Source organism: Nerophis lumbriciformis, linkage group LG07 (genome assembly GCF_033978685.3).
Source record: "Nerophis lumbriciformis linkage group LG07, RoL_Nlum_v2.1, whole genome shotgun sequence".
Taxonomy (NCBI): Eukaryota; Metazoa; Chordata; class Actinopteri; order Syngnathiformes; family Syngnathidae; genus Nerophis; species Nerophis lumbriciformis.
In genome coordinates, this window is record NC_084554.2 from 28,071,957 (window position 1) to 28,094,084 (window position 22,128).

Consider the following 22,128-nt stretch of genomic DNA (forward strand, 5'->3'; position numbering starts at 1 on the left):
CTTTCGACGAATCAAAATTTACAACCATTAAAATGTACACTGCCTTCCGCCCGAATGCAGCTGAGATAGGCTCCAGCACCAGCCGCGACCCCCAACGGGACAAGCGGTAGAAAATGGATGGATGGAAAAACACAATAAACGGGGACGGAAATTTGACCCGGCAAATATAAACAAAACAAAACACTGGCGTAAAGCGATAATCGAGACAATAAAAAAACAAGCAAACAGGCGGTAGGTAAAAAAAAATAAAAAAAATTGGCGTCCTTTCTGATTTCAATGCTTAAAAAGACACAAAAAGTGCGTTAACGCCAACACTGGTTGACAGTATAACAAAATAAGTCACACTTATCCTCTGTAACATTCACAGTTTTGGAAAAAGTGCAGAGGTAGAAGAATTTAAAATAACCTCTTGTGTATAATGTAAATATAAATAATGCCTCAAAACAGGTTAATTTAATTTAAACAAAAAACAGCAGATGAGCTCTCGCCCTGCCCAGCTGTTTTGTGCTTTGTAGTGTTAATATGGGCTTGTAGATCTTTATTTGCCACAGATATATACCTTGCTGCTTTGCACATAGTACATTCTGTGTCACGGCCAGGACAAAAACACAAATACCTTTTCCGCAAATCATCCGTGAAGTTGCATTTACGTTTCGGCATCTCTCTCTTGTGTCCTGTCTGTCTCTCGACTCTCACGCTCTCTCGCTCTCTGTCTCTGCCCCTCCCTCACGAATGCTGCTGCGTGCGCTCGCCTCCACAATTTGTTTTGTTTTTAACCCGTTCTTAACCCTGAACGAACATTGAAAATACACGCAACCCTAACTCAAAATGCCGGACATTTGAGGCATTTAAGAAACCCTGCCCGGACAGCCTCGCAAAAGAGGACGTGTCCGGGGAATAGAGGACGTATGGTCAGTTTAGCTAAACACCTTTCTGCTCACCACACCGCAGAAGCACTGACTACATGCGCTCTGAATACGCACTGCTGATTGGCTTTTACCGCTCTGCGTGTAACCAATCAGATGGTTCTGTGGGTGGGACAATGCTGGGTGCTGCAGAGACATACTGACAGAGGCAGAGGCAGAACCAAGCTGAGCAGCTTGTTAAGACTTTAGTTTAGGCGGTGGCTCTTTGTTGTTAAGGCGGCCGCTTTAAAGGGGAACATTATCACCAGACCTATGTAAGCGTCAATATATACCTTGATGTTGCAGAAAAAAGACCATATATTTTTTTAACCGATTTCCTAACTCTAAATGGGTGAATTTTGGCAATTTAAACGCCTTTCTATTATTCGCTCTCGGAGCGATGACGTCACAACGTGACGTCACATCGGGAAGCAATCCGCCATTTTCTCACTTTTGTCGGTGTGTTGTCGGAAGGTGTAACAACACGAACAGGGACGGATTCAAGTTGCACCAGTGGCCCAAAGATTCGAAAGTGGCAAGAAATTGGACGAAATCTGTTCAAAATACGAGGGTGTGGGGAAAGCCGACGAAATGGTCAATCGTTTGTTCCGCACACTTTACCGACGAAAGCTATGCTACGACAGAGATGGCAAGAATGTGTGGATATCCTGCGACACTCAAAGCAGATGCATCTCTAACGATAAAGTCAAAGAAATCTGCCGCCAGACCCCCATTGAATCTGCCGGAGTGTGTGAGCTATTCAGGGACAACGGACCTCGGTGGCACGGCAAGCAATGGCGGCAGTTTGTTCCCGCAGACGAGCGAGCTAAACCCCCTTGATGTCTTGGCTCACACCGTCCCTTATGCCACCGAAGATGATCAAGAGAAGAATATCGACCCTAGCTTCCCTGGCCTGCTGACATCAACTCCAAAACTGGACAGATCAGCTTTCAGGAAAAGAGAGCGGATGAGGGTATGTCTACAGAATATATTAATTGATGAAAACTTTATTCATTACTCGTGGTTTTACGTAAATTATTATACATAAACTGTGTTTACCAATAATTTAGCTTAAAAACATTTATTTTTTTCAATCATTCGAGTACATTCGGGTAGTCTTGTGTAATGCAGTATTTTGTGTATATTTAGGTATGGATAACCTGAGTGCTGAAATCGTGGAAAAATATATGTTCTTAGCGTGCCTGAAATGGGCTGTCTGCACTCTCAAAGTGCATGTTGTTGCCAAATGTATTTCATATGCTGTAAACCTAGTTCATGGTTGTTAGTAATTATCTTATCAGACAGTGTTAAGCCGCTGAAATCCGAGTCTGAATCCGAGCTAATGTCGCTATACCTTGCTGTTTGTTTGTATTGGCATCACTGTGTGACGTCACAGGAAAATGGACGGGTGTATATAACGATGGTTAAAATCAGGCACTTTGAAGCTTTTTTTAGGGATATTGCGTGATGGGTAAAATTTTGAAAAAAACTTCGAAAAATAAAATAAGCCACTGGGAACTGATTTTTAATGGTTTTAACCCTTCTGAAATTGTGATAATGTTCCCCTTTAACAACACAGCGCTGCGGGAAACCCTGAGTAATGATAATGTACTTTAGTGGGTGATTTTAATGCAGGTAAGACTACATACCATATTTATTTTAAGTAGGGCTTTTAGGTGTTCCCATTTATCCAGGTCATTTTATTCAAATTGGACTGTTGAGATTCATACTCAGACATAGATAGGGCAGTTGTAGTCTGAAGGCTTGTTGCAGGATCCAACGTTTTCATCCTCTACAAGAGGGGGCATGCCCAGACAAGGGTGTTTTTTCTCTACGTCTGTGAGCATGAATCCAAACAGTTCAGTTGCGATCGATTTAATGTGAAAGGAGGGTGTTTTTGGACCACAATAGAGCAAAATCACCCTTGATTGGGCATGTCTATTTCTTGTAGAGGATAAAACTTTGGACCCTGCACTAGGCCCTCAGACTAGAGCTGTCCTATCTACATCTGTGAGCATGTATCTGAACGTCCTGTTGTGACCGACTCAGTGTGAGAAGATGGTGGTTTTGGACCACAATAGAGCAAAACCATCCTTGTCTGGTCATGTTTTTTTAGAAGATAAACACTTTGGATCCTTAGACTTAGAGACTTCCTTTTATTGTCATTCAAATTTGAACTTTACAGTACAGATACGAACAATATTTTGTTGCATTAGCTTGTTGTAGTGCAGGATAAAAGAGCAATAATGTGCAGATATAAATAAATAGATTACTGTACAGATAAATATATTGCACTTTTGCATATGCATCCACGTTTATGGACGTATGTTATATTGTCTTCATAGTCCAGTGAGTAAATCCGTTTTTGGGGGGGAATTGAGGGAATTATTTTGATGTGTTCAAGAGTCTGGTGGCCTAAGGGCAGCAAAGAGGTAGCAGCATGGGTTACGTAAGCTGTGATGCTAGCGCAGCCGTGCGAGTGGTAATACGAGAGAGAGAAGGTGCAAATCTGGTAACAAATGAAGAAATAATTAATTCCCCCAAAAAACAGCAGGGGGTCCATCGTCTGGCGGTGGTTTGGCTTCGAACAGACAACCGTAATTTGTCAAGTGTGGGGCAAAAGCGTTGCTATAAAAAGTAGCATTACTGCTAATATGTAGCATCATTTGAAAAGTCACCTGCTCGAGAATGAAGAGTGCTTACTCCGCATGTCAACATCTCCGTTCGGTGCTACACGCCCACACCATCAAAATGCCGAGGTAAACATTTCCAGATCAACACCGTATGAAAAAATTGTGATTTTTTTAGTTGTGATTTCCTTCTCTGCATTAAAATTTTAAAGTAGAATGTATCAGTGCAGTATGAAGAAGAATGTTTTAATGTAGACACATAGAATCATTATACTGCTGTGATTATATGCATCAAGTGTTCATTCAAGGCTAAGGCAAAATATCGAGATATATATTGTGTATCATGATATGGCTTTAAAATATCGCGATGTTAAAAAAGACCATATCGCCCAGCCCTAGTTATATATCATATCGTTAATACCATATTGAAAAGAATATAAGACCATCCCTCTCTTTCAAGACTCAATTTTTGTTTGTTTTTATTTGAATCATGTTTTCAATACCAGCGCAAAACATTTTCCATTCTTCATATATTATTAATCACAATTATTAGTTGCTGGATAGTTGATCACCCTTATCTTAAGTCATTTTAATGATACACACACATTTCTGATTGTTCTGAACTCCTGTGTTGCAGACGTCATGTTGGTCTTTTTTTAAACAGCAAACTGCTGGTTACTGGACCCCATTTTGACTCAATTACTCATGATGCCAATCCCATAGCTTTTAGACTACAGTGGTACCCCAACTTGAGAGTGCTCTAATTTAGGAGTGTATTGAGATAAGAGCTGTCTCTCGGCTAATTGTTATGCTTTAAGTTGCAAGCAAAAATTTGAGTTACAAGCATCCCCGCCATTAGCTCGTTAGCATTAGCTTGTAGCGAGTGAAGATCATAACTTTGTTTTTCCTACTATGGAAAAGAAGAAGGTGAGTGTGAAGGCAACGTTAATTTGAGCTGCAAGCGTTTTGAGTTAAGAGCTCCATCACAGAACCAATTAAACTCATAAATTAAAGTACGACTGTATTTACATTCATAGTCGCTGAATGCCAAAAAAACATGCCAAACTGTATGCTATATGTGGTATTATTATCTCTGATACAAGAGTTCCAACATTATGTTAAGGTTTGAGCGTCTAATGTGTTAAGGTTTTGCATGCTCATGTACTTTGCAACTGATTGATATTGCTGTTGGACAAATAATCCCCCTTGTGGCCCCCCTCATCTCAGCCTCTCTGAGATATTGGCCTGTCATTCCATAACTCATACTTCACTTGTGACGCTCAATTAAACTGCATACATTAAAGGGGAGTTGATGGGGAGGTACGACATTTGTAATCAAGCATATTTATTCTCTTTAATCACCCCGGGGACCTGGAGAGCACACACACTCGAGCATGCATGCACAACTATACATTTAAAGACCAAATCAGTCAATAAGACTCTGTATGCATGCATGAATGTGGATTACATGATTATTTTAAGTCGCCACAATGACATACAAAGCAGTGTTTTCTCCTTTTAATGATAGTTGAATTAAAAACATGTATAGCACCATATCACAGTAGACCTAATGAGGGGTACCTTGCAAATAGAATTGTTTAACACATTTTCCTTTAGATAAACAGACTATATACAGGTTCATCTTATTAATTTTATTTACACAACATCATGTCATTTTTGTCTCTGCAACACATCTTTTGCTCCCCGCGTGGCGTGTAGAAGAGAGATGAAATTAATTAGCTTTGTTTTAACAATTTCATTAGTGAATGTGGCGGCCCACCACAAGTGCATTTGGACCACCGCAAATAGATTTTCACATCCTTTTCACCCTTGCTCATTAGCACATTATGATGGGACTGTCTGTCCATGTGGCATATCGTTGCAACTCTGTTCATTAGATGGCATTGCAACTCTGCTTCTTAAAGTGGGCTGGCTCAGGGTGGACAGAGTAAAACAACTTGCACTGAGCCTAGTCTATAAAATCCGCTACACCTCCCTGATACCGAAGTACATGTCAAACTACTTCCTTAACGTAAATGATCGCCATAACCACAACACCAGGGGGAGCTCCACTAACCACGTTAAACCCAGATTCCGAACTAACAAAGGTCTTAACTCATTCTCTTTCTATGCCACATCAATGTGGAATGCGCTCCCAACAGGTATAAAAGAAAGTGCATCTCTATCCTCCTTCAAAACCGCAATAAAAGTTCACCTCCAGGCAGCTACAACCCGAAACTAACACCCTCCCCGGATTGTAAACAATCAAATGCAGATACTTTTTCTTATGCCTTCTGATCACTCTCTCTCTCTCTCTCTCTCTCTCTCTCTCTCTCTCTACCCACTACTTGCTGTCCATATCCTACCAAGTCAGACCTACACTGTTTCAATATCCATTTCTCTATTCTCAATTGTTGATGACTGATGATAACAACCAAACCTTCTGTGTTAGCTACCACTACATGGCTTTGTGAGTTATAATTTAGCACCATCACTAAATTTGTCAAAAAAGAACAAAAAACTAACTTACAATGCCCACCCTCAGTGGGATGCCAACTGCTGGGTTGGTTGTATCTTTCAATCAATCAAAGTTTAATTATATAGCCCTTAATCACAAGTGTCTCAAAGGGCTGCACAAGCCACAACGACATCCTCGGCTCAGATTCCACATCAGGGCAAGAAAAAACTCAACCCAATGGGAACTACGAGAAACATTGGAAGGGACTGCAGATGTGGGGACCAGTTTAATGGATGCCGAGCGGATACAGTTAATAATGTGAGAGTCCAGTCCATAGTGGGGGCCAGCAGGGGAACCTCCTGCATGTAGACATGTCGCGGCGCAGAGACATCACCGACTGATGCAAAGAGGAGTGGTCCAACCTGGGTCCCGACTTTGAAGAGTCAGTGCTCTCCCCGGCTGGTTAATCCTCACTTCTCAGATAAAAAAAATACTTCAGAGTGATGTTGCGATGGTCTTATGCTGTGTTCCATTTGTTAAGAATCATATAATATCAAGTTGGTGGCGTGTGAACATTCAAAGTTGACCAAGTTCTCGGCTTGCAAAGTGCCACAACCTTCTTTTTTCTTTTTCTTGTTTTTGTTGTTGTCCTGTCCAGCTTCTCAGGCAAATCATATAGTTGATGTAGATGCCCATATCGGCTGTACACATTTACTTTACAAAAGAGAAGTGTGGGATACTTCTCTTGTTGCCTTATTTGTATTTGACATTATTCAATAGATTTATATTATCATTTGGTGCTGCCGGGCCGGAGCAGGAGGGGATAGAAAGAGAAAAAAAGAAAGACAGAGGGGGAAATTGTGGGGACAACAGGGGGATAAGACAGAGAGACAAAAACAACAGCAAACACAACAATAACAACAACAACTACAACAATAGAGCAACATCAGCAAATAGGATACGTACAAATATGATGGTAAAAGTGATAGCAAAGAAGCAGTTAGTGAAATAAATATTAATACAGAAATGACAATGAGCATTATTACACTACAAATGGAGCAATACAAATAGCAATACAAGTAGCGCTATTGATAATGAACAATACAAATAATTTAACTCTATTTTCAACGATACAGTTGTTCAAATGCAACAATACATATATCTAATGATAACTTGAAATACAAAAGAAAGCAGATAAATGGGACACAACCTTCTAATATACAGGTGAGATGCATGATTTGTAATCTAACTTTAACTTGTATTACCTCAAAGCAATACGGCAGAAGCAGCTCAAGCCCCTTCTTCTTGTTTTTCTTTTTTCTTCTTGTTCTTTTCCTTTTTCTGATTTTTCTTTTTTATATTTTTGTTCTTGTTGTTCTTTTGTCTTGTTTTCATATATATATATTTTTTAATAATTTTCTTCTCCTGTTGTTCTTTTCTTCTTTTTGTTCTTGTTGTTTTTTTCTTCTTTCGTGTTTCTTCTTTTTCTTTTTGTTCTTCTTCCGTCTTGTTTTTGTGTTCTTATTTTTTCTTTTTGTATTATTTTTATCATTTTTCTTCTTTTCTTTTTTTCCTTTTGTTCGTTTTATTTATTTATTTATTTTGTTTTTTTCTTCCATTTGTTCTTCCTTTTCTCCTTCTTCTTCCTGTTCTTCTTTCTTTTTCTTCTTTTTTATTATTGTTATTCTTTGGCCTCCTTTTTCTTCTTATTTTTTAATTTTTCTTGTTCTTTTCCTTCTTCTGATTTTTCCTTTTTATATTTTTGTTCTTGTTGTTCTTTTGTCTTTTTTAACCATTTTTTAAATCATGTTCTTCTCCTGTTGTTATTTTCTTCTTTTTGTTCTTGTTGTTTTTTCTTCTTTTATTATGATTCTTTTTCTTTTTGTTATTCTTCCTTCATGTTTTTGTGTACTTATTTTTTATTTTTGTATTTTGATCATTTTTTTCTTTTTCTTTTTCTTACTTTTGTTCGTTTTGTTTTTGTGTTTTTCCTTCTACTTCCTGTTTGTCTGTTTCTTTTTCTTCTTTTTTTCTTTTTATTATTGTTATTCTTTTGCCTCTTCTATGTCACAACCAACGTTATAAGCAGTTCAAGCTAGCTAGTAACTGGCTTCTCTCCAGTGGTCCTAAGAGCACTGTAAGCCAGGCGCTGTGTCACTATGCCAAAAAAAGAGTTCCTCTATGTTAGCTCTTACAATATCAATGTCGCGATAGCTCGGTTAACATGCAGGTCATGGCATGTAAATAAAGCGCTGTTGATCCTTAAATACCTGTCTTGTTAGCCGCCTCGCACTAGCAATTGTTCACTATTTAGAACTTACAGTAAAGGGAAATACATGTTCTCTTGTCTCACACAGGGATTTTAAATCGGCAAAATCCGCCCAAAAAGTGCAGTTTTCCTTTAAAGCAATAGCAAAAAGAAATAATATGTTGTTCTAAATATATTTGTTTTCCTTTTCATATTTTTTTCTCTTTCACTCCTATTCCTGAAATATGGTGGCTGTAAACCTTGGGGGAAATCACTGGAATAGTTGCCCGTAGAAACGTACACACACTTATCAAACGGAGCTACTGAACCCAATCAACCCTTTAGCCTTGACTCCGTCGCCCCTGCAGCCCCCTTTTGCTCTCTGCTCCCTCAACCCCTGCCACATATTAATGACAGAAAACTAGTTTACATATTAATGAATGGCGCTATTTTCTTTTAATATGCAGCTCACTAAATCACTGGAGGCAAGGCTCTGCGGTGCATATTAAAAATAAATGGGGTGATTTGTAGCAAAAGCATGTGGTAAATGTATATGTTGTGCATGCATGTCCATGATAACAAGCCAGTGTGACACGTTAATGTGTATCTTGGTGCGGTTCCAGTAGTTTTGGTAGTTGACATAACTTTACTAGACACGAGCAGAATCATGCCAAACACACACATATATACATGTTTTACAGCAGTCGTTATTTCTGTCAACTTTGACAAACAGTATCTGCGTGCAAACACAACCCCACTGTCACTTAATCTCCGCTCGCTGTCGGTAATCACATAAAGAACAGCAAACGCCATGCGAGAGGTGGGAAATAATTAAAAATATTCCCGGCGGCTCACGGCTCACTTTTAATTAAGACGAGGCAAGAGACGAACCGGCGCCCAACGAAGGTGCTCACAAACATCTCGTTCGTACACACAATACTGCGCTAATACCCGCACACGCTAACCGACACAAGTGCACATTCGCAGTGAGCGACAGGGGAAATAAAGGCTCGGTTTAAAGAGGACTTAGAGCCGTCCAGATCCACGTAGGAGTCTATATTCACTGGAAGCCGCATGTATGCGGAGGCATGCATGAATGATGCATTCTGTGTCTTTCGTGACAAATTTATTTGATCGTAAGCAAGGGGATGAGGGGACGAGGCGTGAGGGGAAGAAATGGAGACACAAACAGGCACTGATGTAATGCTTAGAGGCTACAATGCCATAAAGTCTTCCATCCGTCACTTAATATTCACACACTCAACAGACTGTACACGTCTACACACACATGGAGGCGTTAAATCAAAAATAGTGGCTCGGGTGTTTACATAACTGCATATAGTATACATTAGTACAAGGTGTTTATCTAAAGTGAGGCCTTTATTTGAACTTGTGCACGTATTTTAATTGGAAATCTTGTTTTCTTACACTTCTGTCTCATTTGCAAAGACTGCACTGTACTGTCCTATATAGAAGACTTTGCATCCAGCTGTGATTCTAAGATGTTAGATGGCAGTAGTGTACAGACAAGCTTTAGTGTATTGCATCAACCAGGAAGTAGTCTTTGCCATGAAGTATTTTCTTGTGTTGAGCCCTAAGTGTTTAAACTGTAGTTTATAGTTTTGATCACAAAATGTTGGTGTGTTGAAATCGCCATGCACTGGAAAAAATGCCCCTCTTAAAAAGAGTAAAAAAAAAACCATTTATACAAGTTATTTTTACTTGTAATGAGCAAAATAATTTGCGGCCAAACCTGTGGGAGAGGGACAATGGATCGCCTGGTTCTCGGTGGACGATGGGTTCTGGGGCTGGATCGCTGCGCCGCCGGTTTATGTATGGATTTTTTTGTTTATATAAGTGTGTGTGTATGTATGTAATTATTATTGTTATATATACATATATATGTGTGCGTGTATGTATGGATGTGTGTATGTGTATATATGTATAGCTATATGTTTATGTAAATACAGTATGTATATGTATTTTTGTGTAATTATAAATATATATATATATATATATATATATATATATATATATATATATATATTACACATACAAATCCTTTTCAACTTTTGTTCAATTGAATACACTGCAAAGACAATGTTTAATGTTCGAACTGAGAAACATATTTTTTTTTTGCAAATAATCATTAACTTAGAATTTAATGGCAGCAACACATTGCAAAACAGTTGGCACAGGGGCATTTTTACCACTGTGTTACATGGCCTTTCCTTTTAACAACAATTTTTGAAGCTTTTCAGGTGGAATTATTTCCCATTCTTGCTTTATGTACAGCTTAAGTTGTTCAACAGTCCGGGGTCGCTGTTGTTGTATTTTAGGCTTCACAATGTGCCACACATTTTCAATGGGAGACAGGTCTGGACTACAGGCAGGCCAGTCTAGTACCCCTACTCTATGAAGCCACGCTGTTGTAACACATGGCTTGGCATTGTTTTGCTGAAATAAGCAAGGGTGTCCATGATAACGTTGCTTGGATGGCAACATATGTTGCTCCAAAATCTGTATGTACCTTTCAGCATTAATGGCGCCTTCACAGATGTGTAAGTTACCCATGCTTTGGGCACTAATACACACCCATACCATTACAGATGCTGGCTTTTGAACTTTGCGCCTATAACAATCCGGATGGTTCTTTTCCTCTTTGTTCCGGAGGACACGACATCCACAGTTTCCAAAAACAATTTGAAATGTGGACTCGTCAGACCACAGAACACTTTTCCACTCTGCATCAGTCCATCTTAGATGAGCTCGAGCCCAGCAAAGCGGTCGGCATTTCTGGGTGTTGTAGATACAAACGTTTGTAAAAGGCTTTCGCTTTGCATAGTAGAGTTTTAACTTGCACTTACAGATGTAGCAACAAACTGTAGTTACTGACAGTGGTTTTCTGATGTGTTCATGAGCCCATATGGTGATATTCTTTACACATTGATGTCGGTTTTTGATGCAGTACCGCCTGAGGGATCGAAGGTCACGGGCATTTAATGTTGGTTTTCGGCCTTGCCGCTTACGTGCAGTGATTTCTTCAGATTCCGTAGATGGTGAAATCCCTAAATTCCTTGCAATAGCTCGTTGAGAAATGTTGTTCTTAAACTGTTCGACAGTTTGCTCACGCATTTGTTCACAAAGTGGTGGCCCTCGCCCCATCCTTGTTTGTGAATGACTGAGCATTTCTTGGAACCTGCTTTTATACCCAGTCATGGCACCCACCTGTTCCCGATTAGCCTGTTCACCAGTGGGATGTTCCAAATAAGTGTTTGATGAGCATTCCTCAACTTTCTCATTAATTTTTGACAGCATTCCGACAAAAGAGCGGACCTTTACGGATCCATTGTAAAGTGAAAGGTCTCCCCTTCTCTCTTCGACCACGGTCTGGGAGCCGACAATCAGCGTTTGGCAGCACAGCCCGACCCAGAAAAGGTTCAGGGTAGCCTCTAAAAGTCCCAGCTAGCTAGGAGGAACTCTGCAAGGTTCCTGAAGAACTAAATCTACTCTGGTAGTTTTTGATGGAAAGTTCCTGCGGTGGAAAAGGGCCTAATGATCCAAACCTGTCTGGAAAAGAGGGCAGCCATAAATATAAACCTGATAGGCAACCAAAAACAGGTGTGTCCTGGTTGTGTAAGGCAGCGCTCAGTGGCAGACAGGGGAAATTACATTACAAAATAAGAGCACTGGACAGGAACACAAATACCACACATATGGAAAATAAACAACACAAATCCACAACTGTCACAGAGGTCATGACAGAAAGTCTTAACATTACCTAGAGTCAGTCCGGTTGACGCCTCTCTGAGTGCTTAGTAGGGGCAGCACGGTGAAACAGGGGTTAGAGCGTGCGCCTCACAATATGAAGGTCCTGGGTTCGATCCTGGGCTCGGGATCTTTCTGTGTGGAGTTTGCATGTTTTCCCTGTGACTCCGGCTTCCTCACACCTCCTAAGACATGCACCTGGGGATAGATTGATTAGCGACACTAAATTGGCCTTAGTGTGTGAATGTGAGTGTGAATGTTGTCTGTCTATCTGTGTTGGCCCTGTGATGAGGTGGCGACTTGTCCAGGGTGTACCCCGCCTTCCGCCCGAATGCTGCTGAGATAGGCTCCAGCACCCCCCGCCACGCAGAACGGGACAAGCGGTAGAAAATGGATGGATGGACGGTACCCAGTAGTACAGACGAACCTTGGTCAGTACCTATAACAGTACCGATTTCAGTACCCACCCCTATGTGCGACCCACTCGAAACATGTCTCTGATCCACTTTTAGCTCATCAATTACAAACCTCCGTGTCACTAGTGTGGCCAAACTATTTGATGATATAACGTTAACAATCTTTTACGCCAGTTCTGATGCCTCCTGGAACCTATGAGCGTCGTCGAGTGTGTTTTGCGTTGGCCCGAAGCCGCAAACACACACACGCAGGTATGTGTAACATATCCAATCCATTCACAAAGCCATTATGTATAGGATTCTCCCTCATTTCCCCATTGTGTGTGGCAGCCATTTAAGTACCCACTTCATTATCGAGCAGCCATCTGCTAATAACAAAATAGACAAAGAGAATAATCAACAGTCTGCTCCATCTCCGCTGCTTTCTTCCATTTGCCTATTGTGTAGCAGCGCCCCTTCTCACCGGTCTTTGGATAAAATCAAGAGAACATTATAATTTGACAGTGTGTGTGTGTGTGTGTGTGTGTGTGTGTGTGTGTGTGTGTGTGTGTGTGTGTGTGTGTGTGTGTGTGTGTACGTGAACGTATACTCCCCATTGTAAGACTACGTATGTTTCTTGCATGTATGCCCACCATTATTAGTAATCGTGTTTGCGAGCATGTTCTCTTGCAATAATTGAAGGCCCTCCTGCCGAGTTCACACAATCAACGTGGCCACACTGGAGGTGATGAAAGTGAATCAAAGATTGGAGGGAGTTTTTAAAAAGGCTTTCAGAGCACCCCCACAACCGCTGTGCCTCAATTATCCCCACAATGGCTCGTTAAAACCATACCCATCTTCCCGACGTTGCACGCTTTATTTCTTTCCCTTCCTCCTCGTATCGGGAGGTCTTCATATCAGACCAGAAGCCACAATCCATTCTCCATCCTTCATATTTTCTAAAACCCACTGCCCTTTGCCTTTATCTGCCCAAATCTCTAGCTCCGTCACCCAGCCCCCACCAATACGTACATGCACATCTCCGCTTTCATTCTCTTCTCACCCCCGCTTGCATCGTTTTTTAATCCTTTTTAATGAAACAGAGGACCCTGCTGCCAGTGGGAGGTGATCCTCATTCGCTGGCCGCAGTGTGCGCTGATTGTGTGTCCGCAGAATGGCTTAAAGAGGATAGATGAGCCTTAATGTTACCGCCACTTCTTTCCAGTAGAAGCTCACAGATTTAAAATAAAAATATCACAGTATTCAGAAGTTACAATATGTACAACGGATGAATTAGAAATTTATTAAATTGTAGTGAAGTCTGTTTTCTACTAGTTTAACAATGGCACGACCTTCTCTGCTGGCCTAACATAACCAGAAATCATGATCATAATTAAAAATAAAAGTAATTTTTAATTGACTTTCCCTAAATATCTAAAAGTATTCATGTTCGCTTTATGTCATATTATGCTCCTTCCAGCGCTGTTGTTTTTAGGTTATAGAGTTTTTATCCAATCAGAATTCAGCTAGCTTATGTTGCCATGCTGTACCAAATCTGCCCAAGGCCTTCAGAATCAACAATGCGGGCGTCCGTGCACTGTAAATGAACGGACACAAACATTTGACAGACAGTTGCGATAGCCAATCAGATCACGAGTTCTTGTCAGTAAGGCCTTCTCGATGGCCTAAGGCAGATATATTGTGATGTTATGAGATAGGAAAAATAAGAACTCCATTACCCAGCATGCCACAGTAGTGAAGAGCATGCGCAGTAGCCCCGTTTAGGTTGTGCAGCGGGATATTATTGATGAGCACGCTGTGGAGTAAACTTTAAGAACTCAGCCAACACGCCTCGTCTGCATCTTTTATGATTAGACAAGACAGCACATATATTTGCAAGGCCATTTTCAAGAAGGATATTTAAAGAGAAACTACATCTTCTGAGACGGTGTCAGCCAAGCCCGGAAGCTCGCTCAGCTGTCCCGGCGATGAAGTGTGAATTCAGATATTTTATTTCTTTACTTTTTCGTGTTTAATACGTTTTGACAGTACCACATAAGATACGTTTTAATTGCTGATGCGGGTTTATTGATATTTAAATGCGCCAGAAAATTACCCGTTTTGTACAATGCCAATGTAGTGCGTAAATATGTTTCATTATAGTATTTCTCCAGCAATGGTCATGTGGTGACATACATGATGGTATTTTGAGAGGTAATCATTGAAGTCGGACATGGCCTAGGTGGGAAATGTACGGCCCGCCACTGTAGTTTAATAGCTACAGCCGCGTTAACTAGCTCATTAAACAAAAATATTTTAAAATATAAAATCAACATTCTAAACAAGGCTAATGTAAATTCTGAATGTACTAATTATTCATGAAATGTAGTAAATTGTTGTGAAGTCCATTTGCCGTGAGTCTGACATGGTTTACTAGCTACAGCCATGTTAGCTAGCTAATTCGACCAGTGATTTTGAAATGAAACATATTCCATATGGCTTCTGTAAATTCTAAAAGGGGAACTGCATTTTTCTTTAGAATCATGGCTATTGTTCACAATCCTTATGATAGACAAGAAGACAAACGTTTTTTGTTTTTTTTTCGCTTTCTAACATATAAAAATGGTCTCGTTCTTGCTGGCCAGCGATGCAGCTAATGGGACCAATCAATTCTACCACTAAATCAATTTTAAAAATGCTTTCAAAAACCGTCAACAATACTTCATTTAACCAAACTGTAGCGACATTGTTATTTTAAGAGCGGACAGTGAGGAACTCTTTCTCTAGCGTAGTAACACCTGGGCGTGCTACGGTATTAGCCGTATAACCTAACTACGGAAAGAGATAAGCTAGCTTCTACTTTAGCACAAAACGCGTTTGAGTTAGTAAAGCACAACACTGAGATCCAACACCAATCTGTATTGACTGAATAAACATGAGCAATCGTATTACAGTATCTGTAAAGTATTAGCCCATGTTTTGTTTGTACACAGCTAGCCAGACAGCATATGCTGTCTGTCATGATACACGCATGACGTGCTGCATGTCTCATGATCAATATAAAGTGTGACTTACTCGATGGACAGTTGTCTGTTTTGGTCCAGCTGGCCAGGGACATTTTTCCCGGTTTGTTATGGGTAAGCACGCCATTTATGTCGAAATAGCTTGGCTTCAAGTTCCACATTTTGCAGCTTCGATTCCCTTTTAACCTCACTCTCTCGGCTTACGTCTGCTCCAAAGTCTCACTCTTCCTTCGTGCTCGATTCTATAACAAGCAGTTCATTCTTCATAAATTCAGATTCAAAAACAAACGGTTATGAATACTCTAAAAATAGTCATCTTCATTGTTTGTTCCCGAATCTGCCATGATTAGAACACACAAGCATTTTTTTTCACAAAGTAAGAACCAACATTTGTTGGCAGAAGTCGGAAATGTGCTGCTATGGAAACGGAAATAAATGCACCGAATAATTAGTTCCGGCTGTGATTAAAATGACCAAAATACGGTAAATCCATCCATCCATCCATTTTCTACCGCTTGTCCCTTTGAAGGTTGCGGGGGGTGCTGGAGCCTATCTCAGCTGCAATCCGGCGGAAGGCGGAGTACACCCTGGACAAGTCGCCACTTCATCACAGGGCCAACACAGATTTGGTAAATATTGTACATATTACACATTGTTATGAATGTGTCTGTTACTACACTATGTGTAGACTCGCAGTGTGTATATAAAACGTTAATGGAGGGTTTTGAAGTTGTTTGAGAGGGCTTTGAAGGCTACAACGGTGACTCCCATTAGCCACATCTTCCAAGCGTTTTTTTTATCATCTTTAAAATACATTTTAAAAATGGCATGTGTGTTCTTGTCTCTCTTAATCATGGGTGTCAAACTCTGGCCCGCTACAAGGTGTGTGTGTGTGTGGGGGGGGAGTTAGTGCTGCAAAGGGTTCTGGGTATTTGTTCTGTTGTGTTTATGTTGTGTTACGGTGCGGATGTTCTCCCGAAATGTGTTTGTCATTCTTGTTTGGTGTGGGTTCACAGTGTGACGCATATTTCTAACAGTGTTAATTCGGCCGCCCTCAGTGTAACCTGTATCGCTCCTGATCAAGTATGCATTGCATTCCGTGTGTGTGCGTACAGAAGCCGCACATATCTTGTGACTGGCCCGGCACGTTGTTAGAATGGATTAAAAGCGGACGTGACGACAGCTCGTAGAGGACGTTAACTGTAGTCCGGGTGGAATACGAGATATAATGACTGATGAACACTTTCGTTCGATAATGAAGGTTGCCTCAGCTCAAAGCCTGAGCCCCGACATTAATGAACTAGCATCCAAGAAAAGATGCCAGGTATCTGGCTTGGGCACATCAGATTAGATCAGTGTGTTGCAAACTGAGCAGTTTAAAGTCCTGAATGGTTGGTTTATTCATTGTTATTTTATTTTCAAATTTATTAGCCTGTGGAAAAAGTTAATGTTGATATTTACCTCAGAAGGCTGCAAATAGAAAAGAGGCATTACATTTGTATTTAAATTGTATTTGATATGCCATTGATATTTTTTAATTATTATTATTATTATTATTTGAAACTCGATTTTGCATGTCACTATAAAGTTATATAAGCCTTGCTTGTTCAATATTCAATGCAAAACTTGTTTGGGTCCCTATTAAAAGCTTAATTTGTTCAACCTTGGCCCGCGGCTTTGTTCAGTTTAAAATTTTGGCCCACTCTGTATTTGAGTTTGACACCAATGCTCTTAATGATTGTGAATGATAAGCAAAATAAAATAAAAAGTGCAATTCCCCTTTAAAGTAGATAAACAGTCTAATCATTAATAAAATGTATTAAATTGCAGTGAAGTCTGTTTGCTGCTAGTCTAATAACTAGCAACAGCAGCGTTAACTAGCTTATAAGACTCATTATTTTGAAATATAAAATCAACATTCTAAACATGCCTAATGTAAATTCTGAATGTACATTAGCTGTCTAATCATTCATGAAATGTAATACATTCTTGTGAAGTCCATTTGCTGCTCGTCTGACATTGTAGTTTACTTGCTACAAAACGCATTAGCTTGCACGCAAGACGATCAATTTAAATTTAAAAACAATATTCTAAACATGGCTTATGTAAATTCTGAAGGAAGATTAGTAGTGCAATTATTCATTAAATGTAGTGAAGTCAGTTTGCTGATAGTCTGACATTATGTCATGTTAGCTATCTCATATGACGTTTTAAAATAAAAAACATTCTAAACAAGACTAATATAATTCTGAAATTGAATTAACTGTCTAATCCTTCATGAAATATAGTAAATTGTAGTGAAGTCAGTTTGCTGATAATCATTATAGTTTACTAGCTACAGCTGTGTTAGCTAGCTCGTATGACAAGGGATTTTAAACTAAAAAACTATGTTCTAAACATGGCTAGAGTACATTCTGAAAGTAGATCAGATCTCTAATCATTCATGAAATGTTGGAAATTGTTGTGAAGTCAGTTCTCTGCTAGTCTGAAAGTATATTAACTGTCTAATCATCCATGACATGTAGTAAACTGTAGTGAAGTCTGCTTGCTGCTAGTCTGACATAATAGTTTACTAGCTACAGCGTGTTAGCTAGCTCGTATGGCGGGTGATTTTAAACTAAAAAAACTAAATTGGAAACATGGCTAATGTAGATCAAATGTCTAATCATTCCTAGAATGTACTAAATTGTAGTTAAGTCTGTATGCTGCCAGTCTGACAATGTAGTTTACTACTGTAGCTACAGCCGTGATAGCTAGCTTGTATGACGAGTGATTTTAAACAAAAAACATTTTTACTAACATTTTTACTAACATTTTTGCTAATGTAAATTTTAAAAGTAGATTAACTGTCTAATTATTACGGAAATGTTGTAAATTGTAGTGTAGTCACTTTGCTGCTAGTCTGAGATCAAAATTTACTAGCTAGAGCTGTGTTTGCTAGCTCGTCTGACAAGCAATTATGAAATAAAAGCAACATTTTGAATAGAATAGTATTGAATAGGATGCTTTATTGTCATCAAACATGAAAGCACGACCCCATTGCATGTGGGTACTCTGTTAAAATACAAGACAAACAATAAACAACATGTTAAATATACATACATAATTACAGTACGAATCAGTGCAACAGTGAAAAGCAGTTAATAAGTCACATAGTTAATGTAAATTCTGGAAGTAGATTAGCTGTGTCATGACATGTTGTAACATGTAGTGATGTCAGTTAGCTGCAAGTCTGACATAGTTTATTTGCTACAGCTGTGTTAACTAGCTCGTATGACAAACAATGTTCAAATAAAAACATTCTAAACATGGCCTATGTAAATTTTGACAGTAGATTAGTTGTCTAATCTAATCGTTCATGAAATGTAGTACATTTTAGTAAAGCCAGTTTCCTGCTCGTCTTACATTTTAGTTTACTAGTTATAGCCACGTTAGCTTGCTTATATGACGATCTACTTCAAAATAAATACATGCTAAACATGGGAAATGTAAATTCTGAATGTTGATTAGTTGTCCATTCATGAATTTTAGTACATTTTTGTAAAGCCAGTTTCTTGCTAGTCTTACATTGTAGTTCACTAGCTACAGCCATGTTAGCTTGCTTTAATGACAATGTATTTCAAAATAAAAACATTGTAAACATGGATAATGTTAATTCTGAAAGTACATAACCCAAAACCAGTGAAGTTGGCATGTTGTGTAAATCGTAAATAAAAACAGAATACAATGATTTGCAGATCCTTTTCAACCTATATATCATTGAGTAGACTGCAAAGACAAGATACTTAACGTTCAAACTGGAAAACTTTGTTATTTTTTGCAAATATTAGCTCATTTGGAATTTGAAATTTGATTTAAAAAAAGCTGGCAACAGTGGCAAAAAGACTGAGAAAGATGAGGAATGCTCATCAAACACTTATTTGGAACATCCCACAGATGAACAGGCCAGTTGGGAACAGGTGGGTGCCATGATTGTGTAGAAAAGCAGCTTCCATGAAATGCTCAGTCATTCACAAACAAAGATGGGGCTAGGGTTACCACTTTGTGAACAAATGCGTGAGCAAATTGTCGAACAGTTTAAGAACAACATTTCTCAAGGAGCTATTGCAAGTAATTTATGGATTTCACCATCTACGGTCCGTAATATCATCAAAAGGTTCATAGAATCTGGAGAAATCACTGCACGTAAGCGATGATGTTATGGACCTTCGATCCATCAGGCGGTACTGCATCAAAAAAACGACCTCAGTGTGTAAAGGATATCACCACATGGGCTCAGGAACACTTCAGAAAATTACTGTCAGTAACTACAGTTTGTCTCTACATCTGTAAGTGCAAGTTAAAACTCTATTATGCAAAGCGAAAGCCATTGATCAACAACACCTAGAAATGCCGCCGGCTTTGCTGGGCCTGAGCTCATCTAAGATGGACTGATGCAATGTGGAAAAGTGTTCTGTGGTCTTACGAGTCCACATGTCAAATTGTTTTTGGAAACTGTGGATGTCGTGTCCTCCGGACCAAAGAGGAAAAGAACCATCCAGATTGTTATAGGTGCAAAGTTCAAAAGCCAGCATCTGTGATGATATGGGGGTATATTAGTGCCCACGCATTGGTAACTTACACATTTGTGAAGGCACCATTGATGTTTCCATCCAAGCAACGTCTTTTCATGGATGCCCCTGCTTATTTCAGCAAGACAATGCCAAGCCACATTCTGCACATGTTACAACAGCATGGATTTGTAGTAAAAGAGTGCGGGTACTAGACTGGCCTGCCTGTAGTCCAGGCCTGTCTCCCATTGAAAATGTGTGGCACAATATGAAGCCTTAAATACCACAACGGAGACCCCGGACTGTTGAACAACTTAAGCTGTACATCAAGCAAGAATGGGAACTAATTCCACCTGAAAAACTTCAAAAATTGGTCTCCCCAGTTCCCAAAAAGTTTACTGAGTGTTGTTAAAAGGAAAGGCCATGTAACACAAGCCCCTGTGCCAACTCTTTTGCAATGTGTTGCTGCCATGAAATTCTAACTTAATGATTATTTGCAAAAAATACATATGTTTCTCAGTTCGAACATTAAATATATTATCTTTGCAGTCTATTCAATTGAATATAAGTTGAAAAGGATTTGTAAATCATTGTATTCGGTTTTTATTTACAAATTACACAACGTGCCAACTTCACTGGTTTTGGATTTTGTTGATTAACTGTGTAAGCATTCATGAAAAAAGTAAATCATTTACAAGCTACAGCCACACTAGCTTGCACGTATGACAAGCGATTTTAAAATAAAAACAACATGCAAAACAATATTTATATGGAGTAACAAAGGATTGATTGCATGTTAAAACCTGATGGTCATAACGATGAAAATCAATAATTACTCACATTTATGTACTTTTTGCTGTCTTGTCAGTAAATATGATGCATGGGACTTTTCTCTCCACACTTTGTTGCAAATCTGAAGCATGGGTAAGAATTCAAGGAACTTTATTTTTTACAAATAGAAAAATGTTGTACCCATGGTCTTAAATATAGCCCAATACGTACCAACAGGATAATTAAGGGTATATCGCTACTTCTTGTGCTGTTTCTTACGGTCCAAAACACAAAAAAACATTAGCATGTTAGGTTTGAGGCCGCCAAGAGAGGAAAAGAAAAAAAAAAGTGTCTCTTATTACCCGCAGCACGTTTGTGTTTGATGTCGCCGTCGTCATTTTCTCTCCGTGCGTCAACATCCAGCCAGAGAGCAGTTTCAGGATCACAGCAGCCCGAGGCGGGTGAAAATATTGAATCAATGCTTCCGCCGACGTTTGAAAAGCAAGGGTTAGCGTTTGATGCTGCGAAATCAGGTGCGAAGGAGAGAAAAGGAAAACATGTACGAGCAAACAGTCCTTCCTCCACCCTTCCCTCTTTTCTCCGCTTTCCATCTCGGCCACCACTGTCATTGCCTCATTTAGCTTGTCTAAAAATATAACCCTCCTCCCGAGGATGTAAAAGGGGGAGAACATTTCGACATGTGTGTTACCTTTTCATCTCGCAGGCGGCTGAGAGGAATCTTGGGGGAAATCAGGTGTCTTAATGACAGCCCCGGCGATGCAGAGCGCCGGCATTTGCCGTACACGCATTAAATTATTCACATCAAAAACTCATTGTTTGTTACCTGACACAGCCGCCGAGATAGGTGGAAGGATGATGGAAAGGCGCCATGAATTAAACATCAGGGGGATGGAGTGCTCGGGTGAGACGCAACGGGAGAGAGAGGAACAACAAGAGGGGGAATGTGCATTCAAATGGCATGTTTAGACTCTCTAAAGATCTATTTTTTGTCTTTTGAGACGAAAGAGTTTTGCCTTGAAAGAGCGGGGCGCGTATTTACATGTGCGATTTTATGACACTGTGATTGATGCTTTTTTGTGCCCGCCCATTATCTACCTGTGAAAGACAGCGAGTGATATGCACAGAAAACAGGAAGCAAGGAATTGTTGCTAAGGCCATATCTACACTAAGTCGTTTAACCCCTTAAATGAATAATTATTTAGCCTAAGCCTCGTTTCAGCCACACTAAACCAGCGTTTAAGGTCCCCCTCCTCAGACAAATCGGGCCGTGTATTTCTTGAATCTCTGGCACTTAGCTTTGTATGGACTCATTCATCGTTTACAAACTGAGTTCGGAGAGGAAGTGACGCCAGAAAGACC

The 22,128-nt window shown here is 39.7% G+C and overlaps 1 protein-coding gene across 2 annotated transcripts in view; it reads left to right on the forward strand.

Annotated features, from left to right (window-relative positions):
* The window catches only part of LOC133609695 (uncharacterized), a 280,470-nt gene that overhangs the window by 21,163 nt on the left and 237,179 nt on the right, over positions 1 to 22,128 (forward strand). Inside the window, exons 3-4 of one of the 2 annotated variants that reach the window (XM_072913498.1) lie at positions 12,600 to 12,677; positions 15,957 to 16,056. In XM_072913498.1, coding sequence (XP_072769599.1) covers positions 12,605 to 12,677; positions 15,957 to 16,056 — 173 coding nt within the window. In that variant the 5' untranslated portion in view covers positions 12,600 to 12,604. The remainder of the gene's footprint in view (positions 1 to 12,599; positions 12,678 to 15,956; positions 16,057 to 22,128) is intronic. The other variant, XR_012050552.1, reaches the window with a different exon arrangement.